This window comes from Hippoglossus hippoglossus, chromosome 4, assembly GCF_009819705.1.
Source record: "Hippoglossus hippoglossus isolate fHipHip1 chromosome 4, fHipHip1.pri, whole genome shotgun sequence".
NCBI lineage: Eukaryota > Metazoa > Chordata > Actinopteri > Pleuronectiformes > Pleuronectidae > Hippoglossus > Hippoglossus hippoglossus.
Window position 1 is genome coordinate 22625680 of NC_047154.1, and position 19852 is coordinate 22645531.

A 19852-nucleotide genomic window follows, 5' to 3' on the forward strand; every position below is an offset into this window, starting at 1 on the left:
CTGGCTAATTGGTCATGGATTAACTTTTACCCCAAGTGTCAATCCGGTATTTACAGCTCGGACTTAAACAGAGCAGAACGTGTTAGGCAGCAGAAAGGAGAGTTTAAAGGAAAGCAAGACCTACTGGTTCACCTAAGGGCCCTGGCGGTCCTGGAGTCTTATTGTCCTCGCCTGGGTAACCCTGGAATGCAGCAAACAAACACACAATCACACACGCACACACGCAGACAGGAGTTTTGCAACCAGGTGGCACATAGACGCACTTTTGCATTTACACACCAAATCAAAGTACTTAATAATTCAACTTTTAAACAGTTGCTCAGGTGTCGTTTTACCTTTTCCCCTTTAGGCCCCGGTGGTCCAATGGGCCCGGTCTTGCCAGGGTGTCCCTACAAAGAGAAAGCTTGTTACTGAACCTGAGGAAGCCGCCATACTTCTACTGGCTACAGCATGTTCCTCAGAGGAGCACCGAGAGTTCCTCTGAGACGGCTGTCAGCATATTAATCACAACGGCTGATATAAACACAATTCCTTTTTAGAGACGCTCTCGCTTTCTGTCACTTCAGGATTTGGGTTCTGGCACGGACTCAGAAATCACTCAGCCACCAGAGTCAAGTTTGAAGAAGCCTTTGTACACAAGCGCACACACAAACTGGCAAAAATGAACTCGAGGTGCCCTGTTTAAGTTATGCAACCTGAACCCAGTGTCTGCTGGCACTGACCAGAGAGTGGAGCTGCCCGGAAAAATGAGCCTGCAGACTCGAGCCTGTGTATAATTCCATCTCTTGTACTTGTATGCTAGTTTTAAAAGAGGTTCCCCCTGTTATTTTGTTGTCTTTGAATAATTAACAGTGACATGTAATGGGAAATAGAGGAATGGCAGGGATGCAGTTCAATGCCCTCCGCCAGACTCAGACTCAGGATGTCTGCGGGACATGTTGTGCTTATGGCACAAAGATACCAGGGGAGGAGACTGAAATCACCACAGCTATGAGGAGATGAGATCTGTAATGATTCATGAGTCTTTAGTTCCTCAAGGTGGAATCAGGATTTGACGGATAATGGAGGAACAGCTCATTTTCCTTCAAGCCGTGTTCTTGACTTTGACTTTCTACAACAGCCCCCCCCAGTGATTGAAGCAGAGCAGCATGAGGCTTGATTCTCCTGTATGAAGACGTCTTCTGATCAGAAACAGGCAAATATGTCTTTTAATCGTACAGAATATATGCATGTTTACAGTTGTTATAAAACAAACAGGTAAAACTCACTGTGTATCCGGCCAGTCCCGGTTGTCCCGCTATCCCCATGACTCCCGGCTGACCCTGGAAGTGAAGCAGAAAGTTAAGATAAAGTAAAGACTGTGGATCGGTGATGCTTTGTTTTCACAACCTATCACAACATGGTCGTACTGGTTCTGCTGAGACTCCGTAAGGAAGAAAAACAATAAAGGCCTTTCCTGTCTTTTCTTGTTCTCTGTCTCAGGCCCGGAGCAAAGACGAGCATGTGATACTTTGCTGTCAAACTCTTCTCATAAAGACACGTGTAAATGTGATGTGAAATTACATTTAGTGTAGAGTATTAAACTTTATTTCCTGAAGTGCAAAAGAAAGATTAAACACAACCACATCTCTGTGTATTAAAGTTTGAGACTGGGTGGGAGGAAGAAGGGGAACTAACTGGTGTTCCTCGGGTTCCTCTGGCACCTTTCAGCCCCGGCTCGCCCGGCTGGCCGATGTCTCCCCGTGCGCCGATCTCACCAACAAGACCCGGAGGACCTTTCTCTCCCTGCAAAGACACAACACGTCAAACATCAACATCTTTTCAGAGGAAATTCAACACCTGGCACCTTTCTACATACAGAAAACTAAAACCCACACCGGGATATTTGTCTTTAAAGCTGGTTCCAGTAACTTTTTTTTGTCCTAACTTGAGTCAACACGTAAGAGATTTGACCTGAGTGATAAGTCAGGCAGCTGAAACACGGTGACTCAGTGGTTCTTGGACCAGATTCCACTCCTCCCCGCTGAAAAGAGGTGGCGAATAAATTCTTTACCTTCTTCCCGTGTCGTCCTCTGTTCCCTGGTGACCCCAGTTTTCCTTCAGGCCCCTGTAACAGGAGATCAACTTAATATTTACCACACAATCAAAAAATCTATCTTGAATCCAGGGGCATTGATTGAACTGCATCTGTAAAGACGTCCAATGGGTTCCTCAGCTTTGTGAGCATAAATGGACATTACCTGCTTGATCCTGCAGATTGAAAAAATACAGAATCTCATTTTAAGGTTGTTTAAAAGCTTAGAGTCAACAATTTACTTTAAAAGTTTAACCACGTTTGTCAGCTTGTACTTTTATAAACTGAGAAATGCTGCTTTCTCTCCCACAGAGCTTTGTATGTGTGCCCAGAAGCCCCCCCCCCCCTTCCCGACACCAGAGAGCTTCCTGCCTCTCAACACCCACGACTAGATCTGGATCTGCATCTCAAAACAAACAAGCTCTTAGATCAGACTTTTACTGACACTTATCACACGCTGCTAAAAAAAAATTCACTATCTACAACAGTAACGTTTACTGTGGTTGAAGTCTTTGTTGAAGCGAAGGCTGACCCCTACTGGGATACAGGGGCATTAACTGGTTAAGAGTTTGTATTTCAATAATCTGCTCCGTCAGTTGCAGGTATTTAAGGTTCTGCAAGTAATGATAATTAATCAGCTCTGGTTTCAATTTAAACTGTGTATAAGTGTTGAGTCCATGAGAATATCAAAATAAGCAGTAATTTCTCTTCACCCTCCACAAAAAAAATGTGAGTCATTCGTTAACGTACACGGAAGCCTTGTTTTCCAGGCTCTCCAGGGGGTCCCGGGGGCCCAGGGTCTCCTTCTATCCCTTTATCACCTGGCTCTCCGATTGGCCCTCGCTCACCAGGCTCCCCCTGACGACAGAGACAGAAAGTGAGACGGCCACGAAAACAGAGTGAGAGACAGTTCAGCTGAGATACAGGACTAACAGAGACAGGTCCATAATTCAGACAACCTGGGGGCGTGTAGACGCTTTATTTTGATTTCCTTTATTAGATTATATTCTACATACTGTTTATTGTGATAATATGCAGTGTACGCTGGGTTCACTTTTTTAATACTGAACTACTTTCTATGGCCTAATAAAGATGATCTACTGAGGTAGTCAGTGTTATTCTTGTCATATGGAGAACTCCCATTAAAACAAACAAGTGGATCCTTTCATGCTCGATTTAATGAGACAGACGTGAAGTTACGTCAATATAAACAAGGGCTTGTTACGTTTACCTTGTGTCCATCTTTCCCTTGTGGCCCGTCTTCACCCGGGGGACCAGGGACACCCTACAAACACATTCATGTGAGAAAAAGACACAACAACAACAACACATCCTTCGTTAAATCTGCTTAAGGAGAATTGTGAAAGTGGTATTTTCTGTGTGATGATAAATAAGTTTATGTTTTTATTGGAACCTTTCTCCACCACGAAAATAGCTCTGCATCCTTATAGATCCTAGACCATTTGTGTCAATTGATCCAAATCATCAGTGTGGTTGTTAAAAGTATATTAGAAACCATTAATGATGCATAAAGTGCAGAATTTACTGAATTTTCCAGCTCATCAGTTTATGCACCCGTCAGAATGAGAGCTCGTGTAATCTAACACCAGGCTGAGCTGTGTTTAACTAGTCAGGTATGTTCTGTTACACCTGCAACCTCAGGCCAACAAGGAAAACACTCTCCTTTGGTGTGTGTATAAAACACACTGCGTTTCTGCTGTGATTCTCTGGACAGGACGGGACGACTGTTCATATAGTTGAACCAGACAAAAACAATTCCTCCGCTCTGCTCTCTGCAGACCAGGGGGATTACACGTCCTCGTCAGAATGAGAGGGAGTTCATATACAATCGGGTCGGATTCACCCAAACACAAGGAAGGAAGGGATTAGTGGTTTGTTTGCAGGCACTCACTCGTATCCCCTCCTGTCCCTGCTCCCCTTCAGCTCCTGGAGGCCCAGCATCACCCTGAAGGGACACAAGACACAAACCAACATGGAGGTCAAACACGCCGATATTAGCCTGCGCAAATTACTGGTTAGAATTCACAATTAGCTGCTCGTTCACTCAAGGTTACAGTTGTGTCAAGTACAAATTGATCGTTTCACACGATAGATGTTTTCTAAGATTCAGGTGTGCGAGGGAAGGTTGTGCTGACCTTTGAACCCGGCTCTCCGATGGCACCTGGTTCCCCCTCTGCACCTGGCCCACCCTACAAAGATGTAACAGAGGAAAAAAGAAACGTATATAAGATGTAATACGTAAACATAAAACCCATTTAATAAAGAATCAATAAAGTGTTATAAATATTAAAATAAATATACCCCAGGGCCTGGCTCTCCATCAGGTCCAGCTTCTCCAGCAGGTCCTTTGGGTCCCTGCGAGATAATCACATGAAGCCTTTAGCACTCTAGTTTATTTATACAGTAATATCATTATGGAATTTAGTGTGTACAGTAAACCAGGAGATAAAACACCAGAACAGACATAATACACAACTCTGGCACATGATGGTAAAACAAACACATTTACGGTTTAAATCTCTGAAAACTGAGAAAGACGGGAGTAAAACTGAAATCCAGCCAAAGAGCAAGATGAGACCCGTAACATAAACAACGCCCCGAGCGTTACTGAGACTTCTTACCCTAATAAATATTTGTATCTGATTGTTTGACATTCTTGAAGTCCCCGAGGGGTCGGCGGATTTCCAGGAAAATCAAGAACGTGAAGACTAATCCAAGAAGGGAGGCGCGAGGTGTGATGAGTTTAAATGAGATGCCGGTGACAAATCCAACACTGTTCTGTTCGGTAAATAATTCTGAACATGATTCGTTTCAAAGAAATGTCTGTGGAGGATGATCTCACAGTCGTTACAGATTCCAGTTGGGTTTCCACAGAGAGTGCGGTTCGATTCCTGAAACAACCACATCAAAGCACCAGTGAGGAGACGGAGCACTTACTGGTTCACCGTGTGGTCCCCTCTCCCCGCTGCTGCCTGGAATACCGGCTTTACCCTGGAAAACAAACACAGTCATTCGTTGGTGTCATTACCGTAAACAAGCGTGTGAGAACCTGGCTTTGGCCGAGGTCATCCTCTCGTCATCCTCATCACCATCATCATCATTATCATCATTATCATCACAGACGAAACCGCAAACATGACGAGGGACTTTTAATATTTCAGTGTTGCCTTCAAGCACAACACGTAAAACTCTTTGATGCAACACAAACGGATTCTCCTCCGTGCGATGTAAGATCTCTTTGTTGCAGATCAAAGATCGAGCTGCCACGTTCAAACAAGACGCACAACTTTGAGAAAGATTTTAATCCGACACTGACGGAGGAAGACTTATTAATTTGTGTGTAAGAGATACCTGGTTGCTCCGAGCACTGAAACGTTGGATGAGATAGTGAATTTATCCATGAACTGTAGTTAAACACTATAAAGACTGTAGTCTTTATAGTTAAAGCTGTAAAAATATGTTTGCCTCTATTCACAAAAGCAATTGTGAGAGGAAGTATCTAATTTCTCTGTAAGCTTCGTGAACGAGGTCATTAAAGCCGGTATTTACATCCGGCCTCGGCTCTGAGCACGTGTCTGAATGCACGTCCTCAGTGTGTCCTGATACAAGATCCCATTTAGAAGAAGTCTGGGACACATGTGGCCACATTCTTCACGCTGTGTGAGCCCAAATGCATCCTGGGCCACGAGTGAAGCTGAATTCTTCTCACTGCTTCAGCTTCATAATGAATCAAGCTTATTTTCACTCCTCTGTGTCCATGTGTTGATATTTTTGTCACAATATCAATGCATTATGAGCAGGGAAGTGAGATCCGATCACATGTGGTCACAGGAGACACAGTCAGGATGCATTTGAATACCAGGTGTGAACAGACTAACTGAACCCTGTCCACTTGTGATTGGTGTCTCTCAGGACCTCTGTCCTTCGCTGACGTGTTCAGTTCTGTCCTGGGAGAGGGATCCTTCACATGTGTCTCTCTTTCCCCCGTTAATAAGGTTTTTTTTGGCAGTTTTACTCTTGTTGAGAGTTAAGAACAGAGGACGTCGCACCTTGTTAAGATCTATGAGACTAATTGTGATTTATGAACAGGGGACATACAAATAAAACCTATCTGATTGATTGATTGGCCTCTAACTAAATCTTGCACTTCTTTTTTTTAAATTAAAATATATTTCTTTTCCTTTTAAGTGTCATGTTCTCATGATACTTAAAATCTGTTCTTTTATATGAATTACATTCTGAAATGATTTTATTCCTATTAACATGATTTTATTTGTATCTATATTGTACTTAAAGCACTTTGAGCTGCATTTCATGTATCAAAGGTGCTACACAAATTAAGTTTATTATTATTATTGTTACAACTAGTGAAGTACGAAGTGTGTGTGCATGAGTGTCCTGTACGTGTGTGGGTGTAACCGACGGCTGCACAGGACAGTGAAAGCACAGGCCTGCACGTGTCTGTGTGTGTTTGTGTGTCTGTGATTACAAACCACCCTGAAATATCACATGTTCAGCCAAAACATGATTAGAGAAAGAGACATTTTATCAGAGGAAAATCCCACGAGCCAAACAAGTGCTTCAACATGCGGCCGATGGAGCTTTTCTTCAACTCGGGGTCATCGTAAATTAATCAAAAACAAACCGCACAATAAAAAACAAAACCGTGGATATTAAAACAGTTTGGATCATCTCTCGACTATAAAACGGCCCATCTGCCTTTCAGTCTGCTTTCGATCGGCTGTTTGCATGTTTCTACCATCTGTCGAAGTTATTATATCCTTTAACAAGACGTCAAAACTTCAAACTGTCATTTTCTCGATGGTTTAATAGTGGATACATGGATTCTGTGCTGATTCTGGGGCACTTGTGTTGACGTAGTTGTTAACAGGAGATCGTTTCTCCTCGGGGGCCGTGCAAGTCACGTCCAAGCCGGAGCCGGACGGAAATAGACGAGCTGGCAGATACGATCGATCGTTAATAGCTGGTTACGTGTATTGACGCTGGAACACACACCGGTGGAGACAAGATGTAATATAAAGACATAATAAAACAGAAATGAGGTAAGGAGGGAAATAGTTTCACCTTTACATCATTTGTCCACCAGGGGGCACTGACAAGTGTATTTTTAAAACACACAACATCCTGCTCTGTTGTAACAGACGTGTCAGACTCAAATACGCAGTATATAGCTCTGATATAAAGGTATTTTTAAAAAGCACATCTTAGCACACATTCAGCTGGACATAAGATATAATGTCAGTTTAAAGCTCGAGCTGGAATCACATAGAGATTATTCGTCCACCAAGATCCAACATGGTTCACCACAACCCCCCCAAATAAAAAAACTAGTCTAAGAGTCAAAAATAAATTACAAACAAAATATAAAGAATTCAGAAGTACAGAAACTGGAAATATTGTTAAGTTGTGTTCATCTTAACAAATTGATTTTGATATACTGGACGTAAACCTCACAGCCGCACACATCTGATGCGTCAGGTTGTGTTTTGATGAGCACCAGCGTCATGCGTCACTGCGTCACTGCGTCTTGTCCACACAACGACTTCCTCCCGAGTGTCTCCGAGTCATAATTATATATATTACAGGTAGAGGAGGATGAGGAGGTGTTCTACACGCCTGTGTTGTCTGCTGTGGTCACAGTGATGTTTTCTCGTTAAAGGGAGTCTGCTGATTAGAGACTTTACTCACAGGTTTTCCGGGTGGGCCTCTCTCTCCTGGACTGCCAGCTTTTCCCTTTGAAAAGAGAAAATCAATATATTAACACCACGTTTCAATCAGCACCTCGACTCCATCACATGAATCCTGCCTGTCTGATGATGTGTATTCTGGGTTTTACAATGACACCACACACGGAGAAGTCCTGGTTTGATGGTTTTCAGGTGTTTCTGAGAATTTCCCTCTGATTAAAACATATTGAATGTGTTGTTAATGTGGTCAGAAGCCTTTGAATGAGTCTACGAATGTTTTCGATAAAAAATGTTTTTTTTTAGGAGAAACATTTGCTACTAATTGCTTTGCTCTTTGCAGTTATGTGTCATGTTTATAATCAAATTGTTGTGAGTGCTAAAAAAGCGGTTTTATTTTGCTGTGTCACCTCAAAGTAAGAAGTTCGAATCCTAGTTCTGTCAAGGTCTAATTGATGTAATCATCTAAACTGACGAATGGAGTGATAGCGAGTGGATATGGTTGTTTGTCTCTGGCCTTGTAGAAATCCCCACCTCTTGCCCAATATCCGCTGTTTGCCTCCTTGGCTGTGCTCAGTTGGAAAATGTCTTCATTACTTTACTAATTCAAAACAAGGCCTCTTGGTTAAGTCTGAAGCTGAAGTTTCACATCAGTTTTTCATCTTGTTCATTCTCAGCAGATTCAGGTTTCCTCCCAACAAGCTGCCAGCCGTACAAAGTATTTACATTTAGGTGAAACCTGATAGAGACAAGAAGACGAGGGCTCCTCTCTGCATATAAAAACTGATTAAAGGGCCAAACAGGGTTTTTATACAGAGGCCGGAGGGATTTACTGGAAGCTGTGGTCGTGTTTGAAAATAAATGTGGTCATGTCTTTTCCACTGAGTTTCAAGGAGGATGCGCTTGTTACCCAAGATGCTGCAGGATGATTTTTTTTACGACAATGATTATTCTTTGTTTTGGATAAACGAGGGTGCACATAAATTTGCCTTCTCATTTACTCCACAGCCCGAAGCCTTCGTCCAGATATGAGAGAGAAGTAAAACTGCATTTTGACCACTCAGCCATAAAAGAACCGCAAAATTAGTTTGAATATATTTACACCAAAAGATAGCTCAGGCTCAAAACTAACATTTGTTCTTTTCCTTATTGACAGAGTAGTGAGCGTGAAATGGACAGATATGTGATGGAAGAGACAGAGTTTTACACAAGCAAGTTGAAATGCATTAAATGGAAGACAACTTACAATGAATCCTGATTCTCCTTTTTGTCCAATGTCCCCCCGTTCGCCCTGGAAAGAAGAAATGAAGAGGCATTCGATTTATTTTAGTTTTTAGAGCGAGTAATGAAGTAAGTTGTCCATTAGTTATGACAAATTATTCAATAAACGCAGTGTTTCCGCGATGAGTAAATAAAGTTAATTTCTTTACCCTAGAATGTTCCCTCTATATTTAAATACTTTGCATATATTTACATCAGGAGGCAGCCATGTTTTTTACAGTAGCCCAGACTGGACAATCTAAACCTTTTGAGTTTTTATGACAACTGAAGGTTTCCACAGATTCTCACGATTGGAAGGGGAGGGTGAGGTGAGGGGTGTTCAGCTGCAACATGCAACTTCACCACTAGATGTCACTACATTCTACACACTGAACCTTTAACATACAGACAGAAGATTACATTTTCTGCAAAAGTATAGTATCCAAACCCATAAATGCACATGGTGTAGTTTCAGGGGCGGCGTGTTTACCTTGGTGCCCTCGGCGCCTGGTTCTCCCAGTGGACCATCAGGACCCAGGGGCCCCTGAGCAACAACAACACAAGAGACACCTTTGAACATCACTCAACAAAGACTGAGCAGAACAGGAATACAGGTAGCATCAAAGCATCCGACACAACAGGACATGTTGTATTTACACTTCACTTTGGCATAACATCAACATCATGGTAGTAACTCTATTCTTTGTCTACATGGGGGGTTCCACACTGATGTCAGTGCTCATTGTAGCAGCAAGTCACAGGTGAGGTGACAGATAAAGATCTGTAAACACAACCCAAAGCTCTTCCCTTCTTTATCCTGTCTGCTCGTCAAGGACTTTTTCACTTTCAGTGGGTTGCATCTCGTCTCTATCTCTACCTTTGATGACCTTATCAGCCCCTGGTCTGTCTGGGCCTCTGGCTTCAGACTCCCATTACTCTCAGATCACTCATCAGGTCGCTCCCATGCAGACGAAACCCAGCGTTATCTTTCTGTTCATTCTTCCTCGTCTGCATCTTTGTTGACCGATGCTAATGTAGCTTGTCGACCCTCCTCGCCAGTGTCTCTTGAAAATTACTTAATTCTACATAATTAAAGAAGTTAAAATGAAACAGCTTCTGAACATAATTACAATTACAGTGATAGACAAGTACTGCCCGGTTAGTTTGCCAAGAAGATTTCAACAATACGTTCTGTGTGCAAACAGAATAACCATTAACAGAAGTTATATAACTTCTTGTAATGGACTTTTACACGGTTTAAATATCGTTCCCTCCTCTCTCACAGCAGCAGGTGGAGTATGCGATTGGAAAGTGATGTTTTCAACCCGACCATTCAGAGTTTATATTCTTTTATCTTTAAAGCAGTAAATAGAATATAATCGTATGTTCAAGTAATAAAAATATATAAATGTAAATTAGGTTAAAATCTGTATGAGAGGTAAGAAAAAGAGAAAACTGTGGCTGTAATAATCATCTGATCAATTAGACTCAGCCAGACGAGATCACAGCGAGCGCTCTCCACTCCAACAAAAGCTGCGGCATGTTAATTGCTGCCACATGTTTTCCTTGGAAAAATGTTCATCTATTAGAAAACACGTGAATAGAGGATAAAACAAAGTGACGTGTGAGGACGAGTGATGAAGTGTGAGAAGCAGAGTGGCTCTGGATCGGCCTGTTAGTGTTGCATTAACTGAAACTTAAGAGCTTTGGCCAAAGCACAGTCTGGTTGTCTGGAGCGAAGCGACGAGCAAAACCATCAGATTACAGATAATTAACAGTAAATAAAAAGTATTAAAAAGCACAGAAGAGGAGAAACTGCAGACAACCTTTTACTGTCATGGACAAAACCTTGGCAACATGCAGTCAACAGTTCAACAGTCACAGTCGATGACAAGCCACAAGACAATGGTTCATCTTAATGTTAATGCACTAAAAGACTGGGTGGACTGGGTGTCTGAATCCCAGAAAGTACAGCAAAGAATACAGGGAATCATCACACTACAGTGGGTGTGGCTTCAAACTAAAGGCCAATAAATGAACATATCAAAATGATCAATTTAATAAATTTGCATATGCACACGATTATTATGATTTGATGACCCTACAGGTTGTTCCATGACCGATGTGTTGTAAGGTCTCACATCGTTTGAGCTCCTCTAGAATAGAAATTATTTGATTTTACTTTTATAAGTATAATAAACTTTGGTGTCTCAGAGTTTTAACATTCGAAGATGATGTGTTAAGAAACTCAAACTAAATGTTCTCCTCTATCTATTCTTTGTTCCGATGTGGAACACTATGGTTCTCTGCAGAGATTTAAGTGTCAAGGAGCTTTTTTAACAACTAAAATCTATAAATCTATCTCCACCTCCTCACCTGAAGGTGTCGTTCTCCCTGCGGCCACACGGTGTCCCACCAGTATCACGGCACCTCATCCATTTGACTCATAATGTCTTTCAACATGGGGCTTATGAAACAGTTGTAAATGCACCAATAAAGAAGCTCGGGCCAAGTGGGAGGAGAAGCGCGTGTGTTTTAATGACTTTGACTTTTCTCTTGTTTTGGGAACGAAGCTGTGATGCTAAACAGACGACCACAGGCCTGATGGGAGCCGTTTTCATGGTCACTGTTGAGTTGAAACGTTCATATTCATAACATGTGATGGACCCACGCAGCGAATGTTCCCAGAAGTAATGACAGCTCTTACCCTCCTGCCCTTCGGCCCAGCGATGCCCACGGTGCCCCTCAGCCCCTGAGGACCCTGCGAGAGAGAAGGAAGATTGGGAAATAATGAGCATTTGTAGTGTGGTAAGGTTTTTATATCCCCTCTGTGACCAACTCTAAATACAGAGCGTATGTAGAGCAAAACCTCTCCATCCATCTTTGAACCCACATCAACACCAGTCAAATGAATCTCATAGGAACACGACAGAGGCTTCACCAGGACACCTGAATAAGGAACAGCTGGAGGCGTACTGTTTACACCCGTCTAGACCAAATTGTGGGGAAAGTGAAAACTGACACATCGAATCACCTTCTTAAATTTCATGTTTACAAAAAACTTGTTTTCTGTTTGAGTATCAGAGTAAATCTGATAAACATTTACAGCCACTGAGGAATAATCCGTTTACTACTAATGTGTGTGACTCGATCCCAAAACCTCAGAAAAAAGGAGTGAATGGAAATTGCAGACATGTCAATACAAAGAATGTCTATGTGTGATGACACGGTGACGGGGACGTGATACTTACGGTTGCCCCTTGCAAGCCGAAGTCTCCTGGACTTCCTGGTAATCCTGGATAGCCCTTTTGGTCCAAAACGAAAAAGAAAGAAACAGTAAAGAAAAGATGGACAAGAAACCAACTCACTATTTACACTGGGGAAATAAATATTGTTACGACAAGGTTTCTGGTTTAAGAGCATAATAAATTAACTCAAGGAGGGACGTAGCGTTAAATGAACATTAAAGGTCCAGTGTGATTCATCTAAATTGTACAAATTGTTGTTTTCTTTACCCTTGAATGAGTAATTTATATTTAAATACTTTATACTATAGTATATTATACTATTCCCTATCTCCCTATTTACATTTTTTACAGTAGTACAGTAACTGGACAAACTAAACCTTTTGAGTTTTTATGACAACTGAAGCCACCACAGGTTCTTTCATGTTTGGAAGGGGAGGGTGAGGTGAGGGGGTATTCAGCTGCAACATGCAACTTCACCACTAGATGTCACTAAATTCTACACACTGAACCTTTAACGTTGAATGTAGGTAAATGTATTTAAGACCTAAACTTATTTAAGGTTGTCACATTTTAGACTTTGTTAGACTTTCTAAGACCCAGCGGAAAACCCCTGTTCTACTGTATAACCTATTCAGACTATTCTGCATTAGAGTTTGGGGATTTTAACAATAAGTATTGAGTAACAACTGTGCAGCAGCAGTGGGAGACTTTGCTGGAAAAGGGAGTGAATAAGGACTGTTCTGTAGAACTGTGTTTCATATTAAATTGTGTCACACTGGCTCCAAGTGCCTCTGGAAAACAGCTGGAAGTACAGAAATCATCACAGCTCTCCCCACCACCTCCTCTCTTCCTGTAATAATCTATTAGAGAATAAAAACCACGATAACAAAGAAAATCTGTGACGGCAAAAGTGGCCGAGATTTGCCAGAAACATTAATCCCCGCGAAAAGTCTTCAAACGGAAACAGAACGTCGTGGGATGATCGTTGTGATGAGGAATGAAGCAAAGTCTTTATATTGAACTGTCACTCCTCCAAACTCTGTTCCACACAAATCACCAGAACTCCTCACATGAGTCACTGAACTCCCTCTCAAACACACACGGCAATGCCTCAATCATCAGCCATTAGAATTAGTCATTGTCTCCTCCAGCCAGCCGGTTGGCCCATTAGCCAGTCTGCCACCCAGCGAGGTCAGGACCAGGGCCCGGAGCCACCGACATGGACTTAATCCAGGGCCAGCCTCAGTCTATGGGCTCGATGTTATGACATTGCTCAACAGACAGAAACAGGGATTTCAGGCCTTTTCTTTTCCTATCACGTCCCCATCTTTTAAAGCTAGGGTTGGTAATAATGCTTCAGTGGTGTACGTCTCTCCGGCTTCACGACTCAGGTCATGTGCAGTGAGAGCACGAGCAGGGTGAGTGCAGGCAGACAGGTCGGTAAGTGTCAGACAGGTACGCTGGCCAATCATTTCATTTGAACCGAATCAAGGTTGTGTTGTTTAGAGACAGCAGCTTTTTTCTATATTTCGTGGCAATCGGAAAAACCAAAATAAAAAGTTTCCAACCCTCAGTTTAACAGGTCAAGTCACGTACTGGATCTGGTGAATCGAGATTATTTTTCATCCCTATCACCAAAGTAACTGTGGAAAAACTACTTTGACAAAGATTTGTCTCTACATGACTGAGAAGTCTGGAACCCTTTAGGTGCTTAAGTGACTCTGCTTTCATTCCCATGAAATGAAGTAGCATCAGCCAAAGAAATTACAGCCAAATGTACTCAGTGTTTTGGTTTTAAATTCATCATCCTCAGACATTCGTTTACTGAACCATGTATCCAAAGCTCCTCGTAAGCGGTTGAAGCTTTGCTGACTTCCTGGAAAAGCCTTCCTCACTATATACAGGACGGGTGTAGGGTCGGCCGACTCTCAGACGAGAGGCAGAACTCTGCAGTGCGTCCCTGAGTGACTGAGCTTTCTTACCCGTGTCCCCGTCTCCCCGAATGGACCCGTCGGCCCAGCTGGTCCTCGGTCGCCCTGGGGAAAAACAGCACAACAGAAAAAGAGCGAGCGGATCATTAAACTATGACCTGAAACCTTAACACAGCTTCACGTACAGTTTCCCTAATAAAGAGAAACTGGAGAGCAGCTTCTTCTTTTCAGAAGGTGAAGCGTGACAGCTGGTTGAGTGCAGTTTAAAACCAGCAGGTACTTTGAAACCCAATTCGTGGCTCTGTGCACGCCGTGTTAAAAGCAGAGGTAAACCCCGGGTGAGCTGTAAACCTGCCTCTCTAACCCCAGGAACACTCAGAGATGCTCTAATCCTCCATGAATTGTGTAACTTTCATGACTGTACAAGTACGTCTTCACGTCTAGCTGCCCTCCTCGTAGACGCGAATAGTTTTCAGGCGCTGTATTGGAAAACTCGTCTAAATTAGGGGGTGGTTTCAAAAATTAAATATATATATAATGTGAAAGGAATTTGTGAGCTGTCAGGGTATGGCTGGTGCTGACAGACTGAATCAGGAGGAGGTGGAGAACGAGCTTCCCATTACAGGAACATGTTCTGACACACAGGGGGCTTCTGGATAGGAGGGGGAAGAGTTTGAGATAGAGGGAGGGAACGGTGATTTTTGGAGGTCTGTCAATAACCAATTAATAAACTTTATTTGTATTGCACCATTCAAACTAAAAGGAGCATTAAATCCTTCATGATTCAGAATAAAAACAGGTTTGAAACATACACAAAGGAGAGTTTATGTATGTGCATGGTACCTTTTTAAAAATAGCACCAGCACAGTAAATGTCCTTTGTAAAAATATAATGAACACAGATTTAAATTGTCAGCTGTTTGTTGGACGCTATATTGAAAAGATACATTTTGATTTATCTTTTAAACTGTGTCAGCAAGTCTGAACTTTCCCTGTTTCATATTTCTGGGGTGTAGTGGTTAAACGTGGCAGATAAAAGGTTTGAGTGGAAAACCCTGGGATTATTTAGAAAGTGGAGATGTGGGGGATGTTATGGAGTCTGTGATATCAGAGGGGGAGAGGTTGTGAAACTATAACTATAAGAGAGATAAAGATATACACTACATCGTTAAAATATTTATATATTTATATAAGTAACAAAAGATTCAAAATGATGAAATCATAATGACTTGACAATTATAAGAAGAATCTAGGCCTGAAAAATAATAATACATTAATAATACAGTAAAACGTGATCGTAGAACCAACAATATGTATTTACTTTGTGGGTTTACATGTAATACAGCCAGTAACATATGTTTCATCATGACATGTGTTGTATGTAGCATTTCATTCATGTCTCCCCTTCAACTGATGTGGATGAAAACCTGTGTGTGTTCACTTTACAGCACAAGATGTCACCAGTGAGTAGAAGTGCTCTAATGCATCTTGAGCTTTAATCAGACAGGTCGCGCCCACTGGCACAAATCAATATTGCACTTGGCAGCTTCAGAAAGATTTAGAATGAGTGGACACATTCTCAAAGAGTTATGGCCAAGATTAATTTCAAAATATTGAAGAAACTAAGAAGCTCCGTCGAGCAGAACACGGAGACAGGGGCAGTAACGGTGACACGGCTTGAACAATGTTCTAATTGATTTGGATGTGAGAGTGTTGAGTGTTTATCTAAGCTTGTGTTCTCGGCTCTCAGGGGCCTCGAGCCAGGGCTGCTTAGCACGGCCCTAATTACAGGGGTCCGCCGCCGCCGAGTAAGCGGGTTGATGCTGACTGACGGCCTAATGACAGAGAAACACACTCGTTACCTTTTCACCAGGAACTCCCATCACACCAGCTATTCCAATCAGGCCTGCCGGACCCTGGAGAGGAGACGAGAGGATGGGGAGAAATCGTATTCAACACAAACACATGAGGAGAAAGTATGTCAGCGTGAGGAGCTGATCTTCAGTCATCTGAGGATTATTCTCAAACCGGTTGCGACACCTGGAATGCAGGAGGTCATAGATTACAATGAAATGCTTACGTAGGAAAGACGGCGGAGCTGAGGAGAAACCTGAAAGTTGACTCCTCGATTCCAAGGAGTTCGAAGTTTGATTCAATTTTAAAAATTTGGTTTACTGACAGTCCAATTTTAATAGCTTAAAACAGAGGGTTTCTTCTTAATTTTCATAACTAAAAAAACCTGTTTTGCGTTTCAAAGGATTTTTATTTATTTATCAATTCCAAGTTAAGGGTGAGACAAAGAAAACAGAAATGCAGATGCACGCTGTTACTGATTAGAAACCTGTTTTCATAACCCATATGGAATTGATATTCAAGGACCGTTCAACTAAAAACTACAAGAACCAAAAGAACAACTGCTTTGAAAAGCTTTTATGAGTTGAGGGGAAAACGATATTGTCTGACTAGGAGCAATAACAAGCTTTGCTCGTGCCCAACAGCACCGATTAGGAATCATTGTGGGCGTACTCATTTCACAGCCACACGGTAACTGAATACCGCCGGCGCCAAAAGAGACACACACACTTCTTAGACACAGAGTCATCATGGTCAGAACACAAGCTAATGTGAATATGGGAGTTATCAGGGGAGTTTAACCACTTCCAGATCAGCTGTCTGGGACGGGAGCTGCGGTGTGGACGAGTGCCAACGTCTCCACTGGACTCCAGACCAGTAGCCTAATGGGTCGCTGGGTGGACATTGCACCAGAAAGGGCAAGTGGACATCTTCAAACCCCCTTCACCATGCTTTGGTTTGTTAAACAAGTCAAATTAAACTTGTGAAGATTATCGTTCATCCTGGTCAAGTTATGTTTGTGTATGTGTAACTGGACACAACGTCCTGAAGTCTGCACACATACACAACTCCTGAAAGTAGAGTCCCTGCTGTCTACAGAACATCCGAACTCAACTGAATATTCAGTATTATCATAATAATATATTCATATGCAGATCATAGTTTTAAGAAGAGATTTATTTTGTAGATTATCTTGTTTTTCTCAGTTTTATGTTTGATAATTTACATATTCTTAATAAATGGTAATTACCTACATTATGCAGTACACATAGTATATTCTGCTCCTTAGTTGAGACAATGTGGAGGACCTTGCATGTAACGTGAGTGAGGTTAAACATTAGAGGAGTGAGGTCTGTATATATTGTTTGTTTGTGTTGACTTAAAATTTTAGGTTGCCATTTTAAAAACTGGCCATGGACAACAGATGGAAATTAGCCTGTTGAGCTAACTCTGGCTCGTGAACAGTCATTGTGCTGTTGATTAATGAGCATTGTCGCTGTTACATAAAAAATGAAATGAGAAATATGATGTAAGATGTGACGAGCCACTTCAGGTGTTCATGTGGTGTCCAAATAATCTAAAAAATAAGATAAAACACTAAATTCACACCTGATCCTTTTTCCTTGGTCTTCATTCTTATCATGCAAATATTAGACAGAGGTGTCAGTTATTTAAACGCTTAAAAAGAACATAAAGAAAGACACTCAAAGAGAAAAGTTACTGCTTTACAAAGTGAGCACAACACACACCACTAGAATAAACCCAAAGAGATTTTGTTCCATTTGCTTCTCCTGAGCTCAGCTAAAAAGGCCGAGAGCCTCAAACGTGTTATTCATGCATCATCACCTAAAGGCCATTATCCTGTTGGATGCGAGTAAAGCAGCGGATTAGTCGCCTGTGAGTGTCTGTGAGGGAACGCAGCCTGCAGCCATGGGAACAGCGGCTCCAAATTGACCTCAAATCCCTTAATTGGGACGTGGAGTGGGACACTGTGGTACCCTGCATCGTTTAACTGGAGGAAATGGTTTTAAACAGGGTTTTCATGTGACAGGGCCGTGACATCAGAGTTTTTACAGGACCGCTGTGAAGGTGCTCCGGTTTCTCGGGCACAGCTTGGGTTACAGATGTTCGGCTACGACCGTTAACTTAACAGCTCAGGAAGAAATACAGCCCGAGTCACACACTGTCTGGAGAACTGGGGGTTCACCCTCGTACATGTCTCTTTCTCATGCACATGTTGAAGTTCAAATGAGTCACTGACATGAGAATCAAAGCGCGGCGTTCATCACGTGAACCATATTTCAAAGAACACCTGTGGCTGCCTTCGGTAACTGACGAGCGACAGATGTTTTATTACTCGTGGAGCGGGAGGTGACTTAAAAATGGAACACGGCAGCTCGTTCTAAATTGGCTTAAAATACATCACACTGTAAAACCCTCCAGTAAAATGTCTCTTTAAACTGTTTATGGCAGCCGGCGGGGTGACAGCCGGCCTCGGGCCTCCTCGCATCGACCCGGCAGACTTTCTCTGGAGTTTCTAATCTATCGGGAGAGTGATGTAATGGCATTCATTAGAGCCTCCATATGTTCTGGAGGATTTTTCTGTGCGCAGCGCCGCGGCTTCAAAGCTCCGTCTTGTCAGTAACTCCTTAATCCTTCTCATATGTGCGCTGCAGCAACGCGGCCCAACGCGGCCCACACTCTGTTGCCTTGACTATGCACAGAATGCAAATATTAACATTACGAGGCCTCCAAGGAAAGACGGACATACTTTGGATGCTCGGAGCTCGGCGTTGTGTCCGTTTGAAGGATTTTACAAAAGGGGGGAGACATGTCCTGACATTTCTCTCAAGGATCCATGTTGCGTATAAACAGGCAGCGAAGCAAGCAAAATAATGAAAGACACACATGTTAATCTGTGATTTTGTTGTTAGTCTGAACATGTGTTGCAAAGTCTCTTAATGTGCAAAGGGCAACATCTTTTTGGATCCCCGTTTCCTGCTCCAGTTCGATAACATGAACAGTATGATTCTTGGACAGCGGCGTGTGTGCAACCCAAATGAGGTCACTTCCATGGAGGATCTCTGCTTGTGCTGTTCGGCCAATTTCATGATTAAAACCCTGTTTGGTGATGATGGAGCATCAACATCTCTCTCAACACTTAAAGAAAGTGGGTCAGGAAAACGCCAAGACATCAGAAAGTTCCCCCGAAAGTTCACCCGAGGAGTCCACTGCAGAAGCACTGCACGATTATCACGATGTAATGTTAATGGAAAACTACTAAACGGGATTCAAGGACAATTGAAGGTAATAAAGACTTAAACTGAGGCACCACCCTAACATTTTCAGGAGGATTTAATGAAAGATTGCTAATCACCAGCCGTCCTGCGGGGGGGATAATCACATCATTAGAAAGTAAAGGGCAACTTACTTGTGATCCGATTTTTCCGACGTTTCCCAAGTCTCCTTTCTCTCCCTGAAAGCAGAACACATCAAACAGTGCGTTGGTTAGTTTCCTGTAATTAAAGAAATCTCTGTTTGCAATCCTGCCTCATACTACTGGCATTACACGTTGAAAAGGGCCCACACACACACACACACAGACACACACACAGTATGGGACTCTGAAAAGCTTTGTGTTGATTCTCATTGTGGTTTATGATGATGCTCCTGGAAGAAATCATTTTTTTCTCCTCTAATTAAAAGCATGTTCACGACGGAGCACGTCTTAGCGGCTCCCAAACACGGAGACAGTGGCAAG

At 42.4% G+C, this 19852-nt stretch overlaps 1 protein-coding gene across 1 annotated transcript in view; it reads right to left on the reverse strand.

The window, feature by feature from the left end:
- The window catches only part of LOC117760327 (collagen alpha-1(XXIV) chain-like), a 79693-nt gene that overhangs the window by 15855 nt on the left and 43986 nt on the right, over positions 1–19852 (reverse strand). The window contains exons 24-42 of the mRNA XM_034583271.1: positions 19523–19567; positions 16101–16154; positions 14291–14344; positions 12312–12365; positions 11768–11821; positions 9551–9604; positions 9047–9091; positions 7805–7849; positions 5033–5086; positions 4397–4450; positions 4231–4284; positions 3987–4040; positions 3306–3359; positions 2825–2932; positions 2054–2107; positions 1678–1785; positions 1269–1322; positions 336–389; positions 125–181 (exon numbers count right to left, since the gene is read on the reverse strand). Coding sequence (XP_034439162.1) covers positions 125–181; positions 336–389; positions 1269–1322; positions 1678–1785; positions 2054–2107; positions 2825–2932; positions 3306–3359; positions 3987–4040; positions 4231–4284; positions 4397–4450; positions 5033–5086; positions 7805–7849; positions 9047–9091; positions 9551–9604; positions 11768–11821; positions 12312–12365; positions 14291–14344; positions 16101–16154; positions 19523–19567 — 1110 coding nt within the window. The remainder of the gene's footprint in view (positions 1–124; positions 182–335; positions 390–1268; positions 1323–1677; positions 1786–2053; positions 2108–2824; positions 2933–3305; positions 3360–3986; positions 4041–4230; positions 4285–4396; positions 4451–5032; positions 5087–7804; positions 7850–9046; positions 9092–9550; positions 9605–11767; positions 11822–12311; positions 12366–14290; positions 14345–16100; positions 16155–19522; positions 19568–19852) is intronic.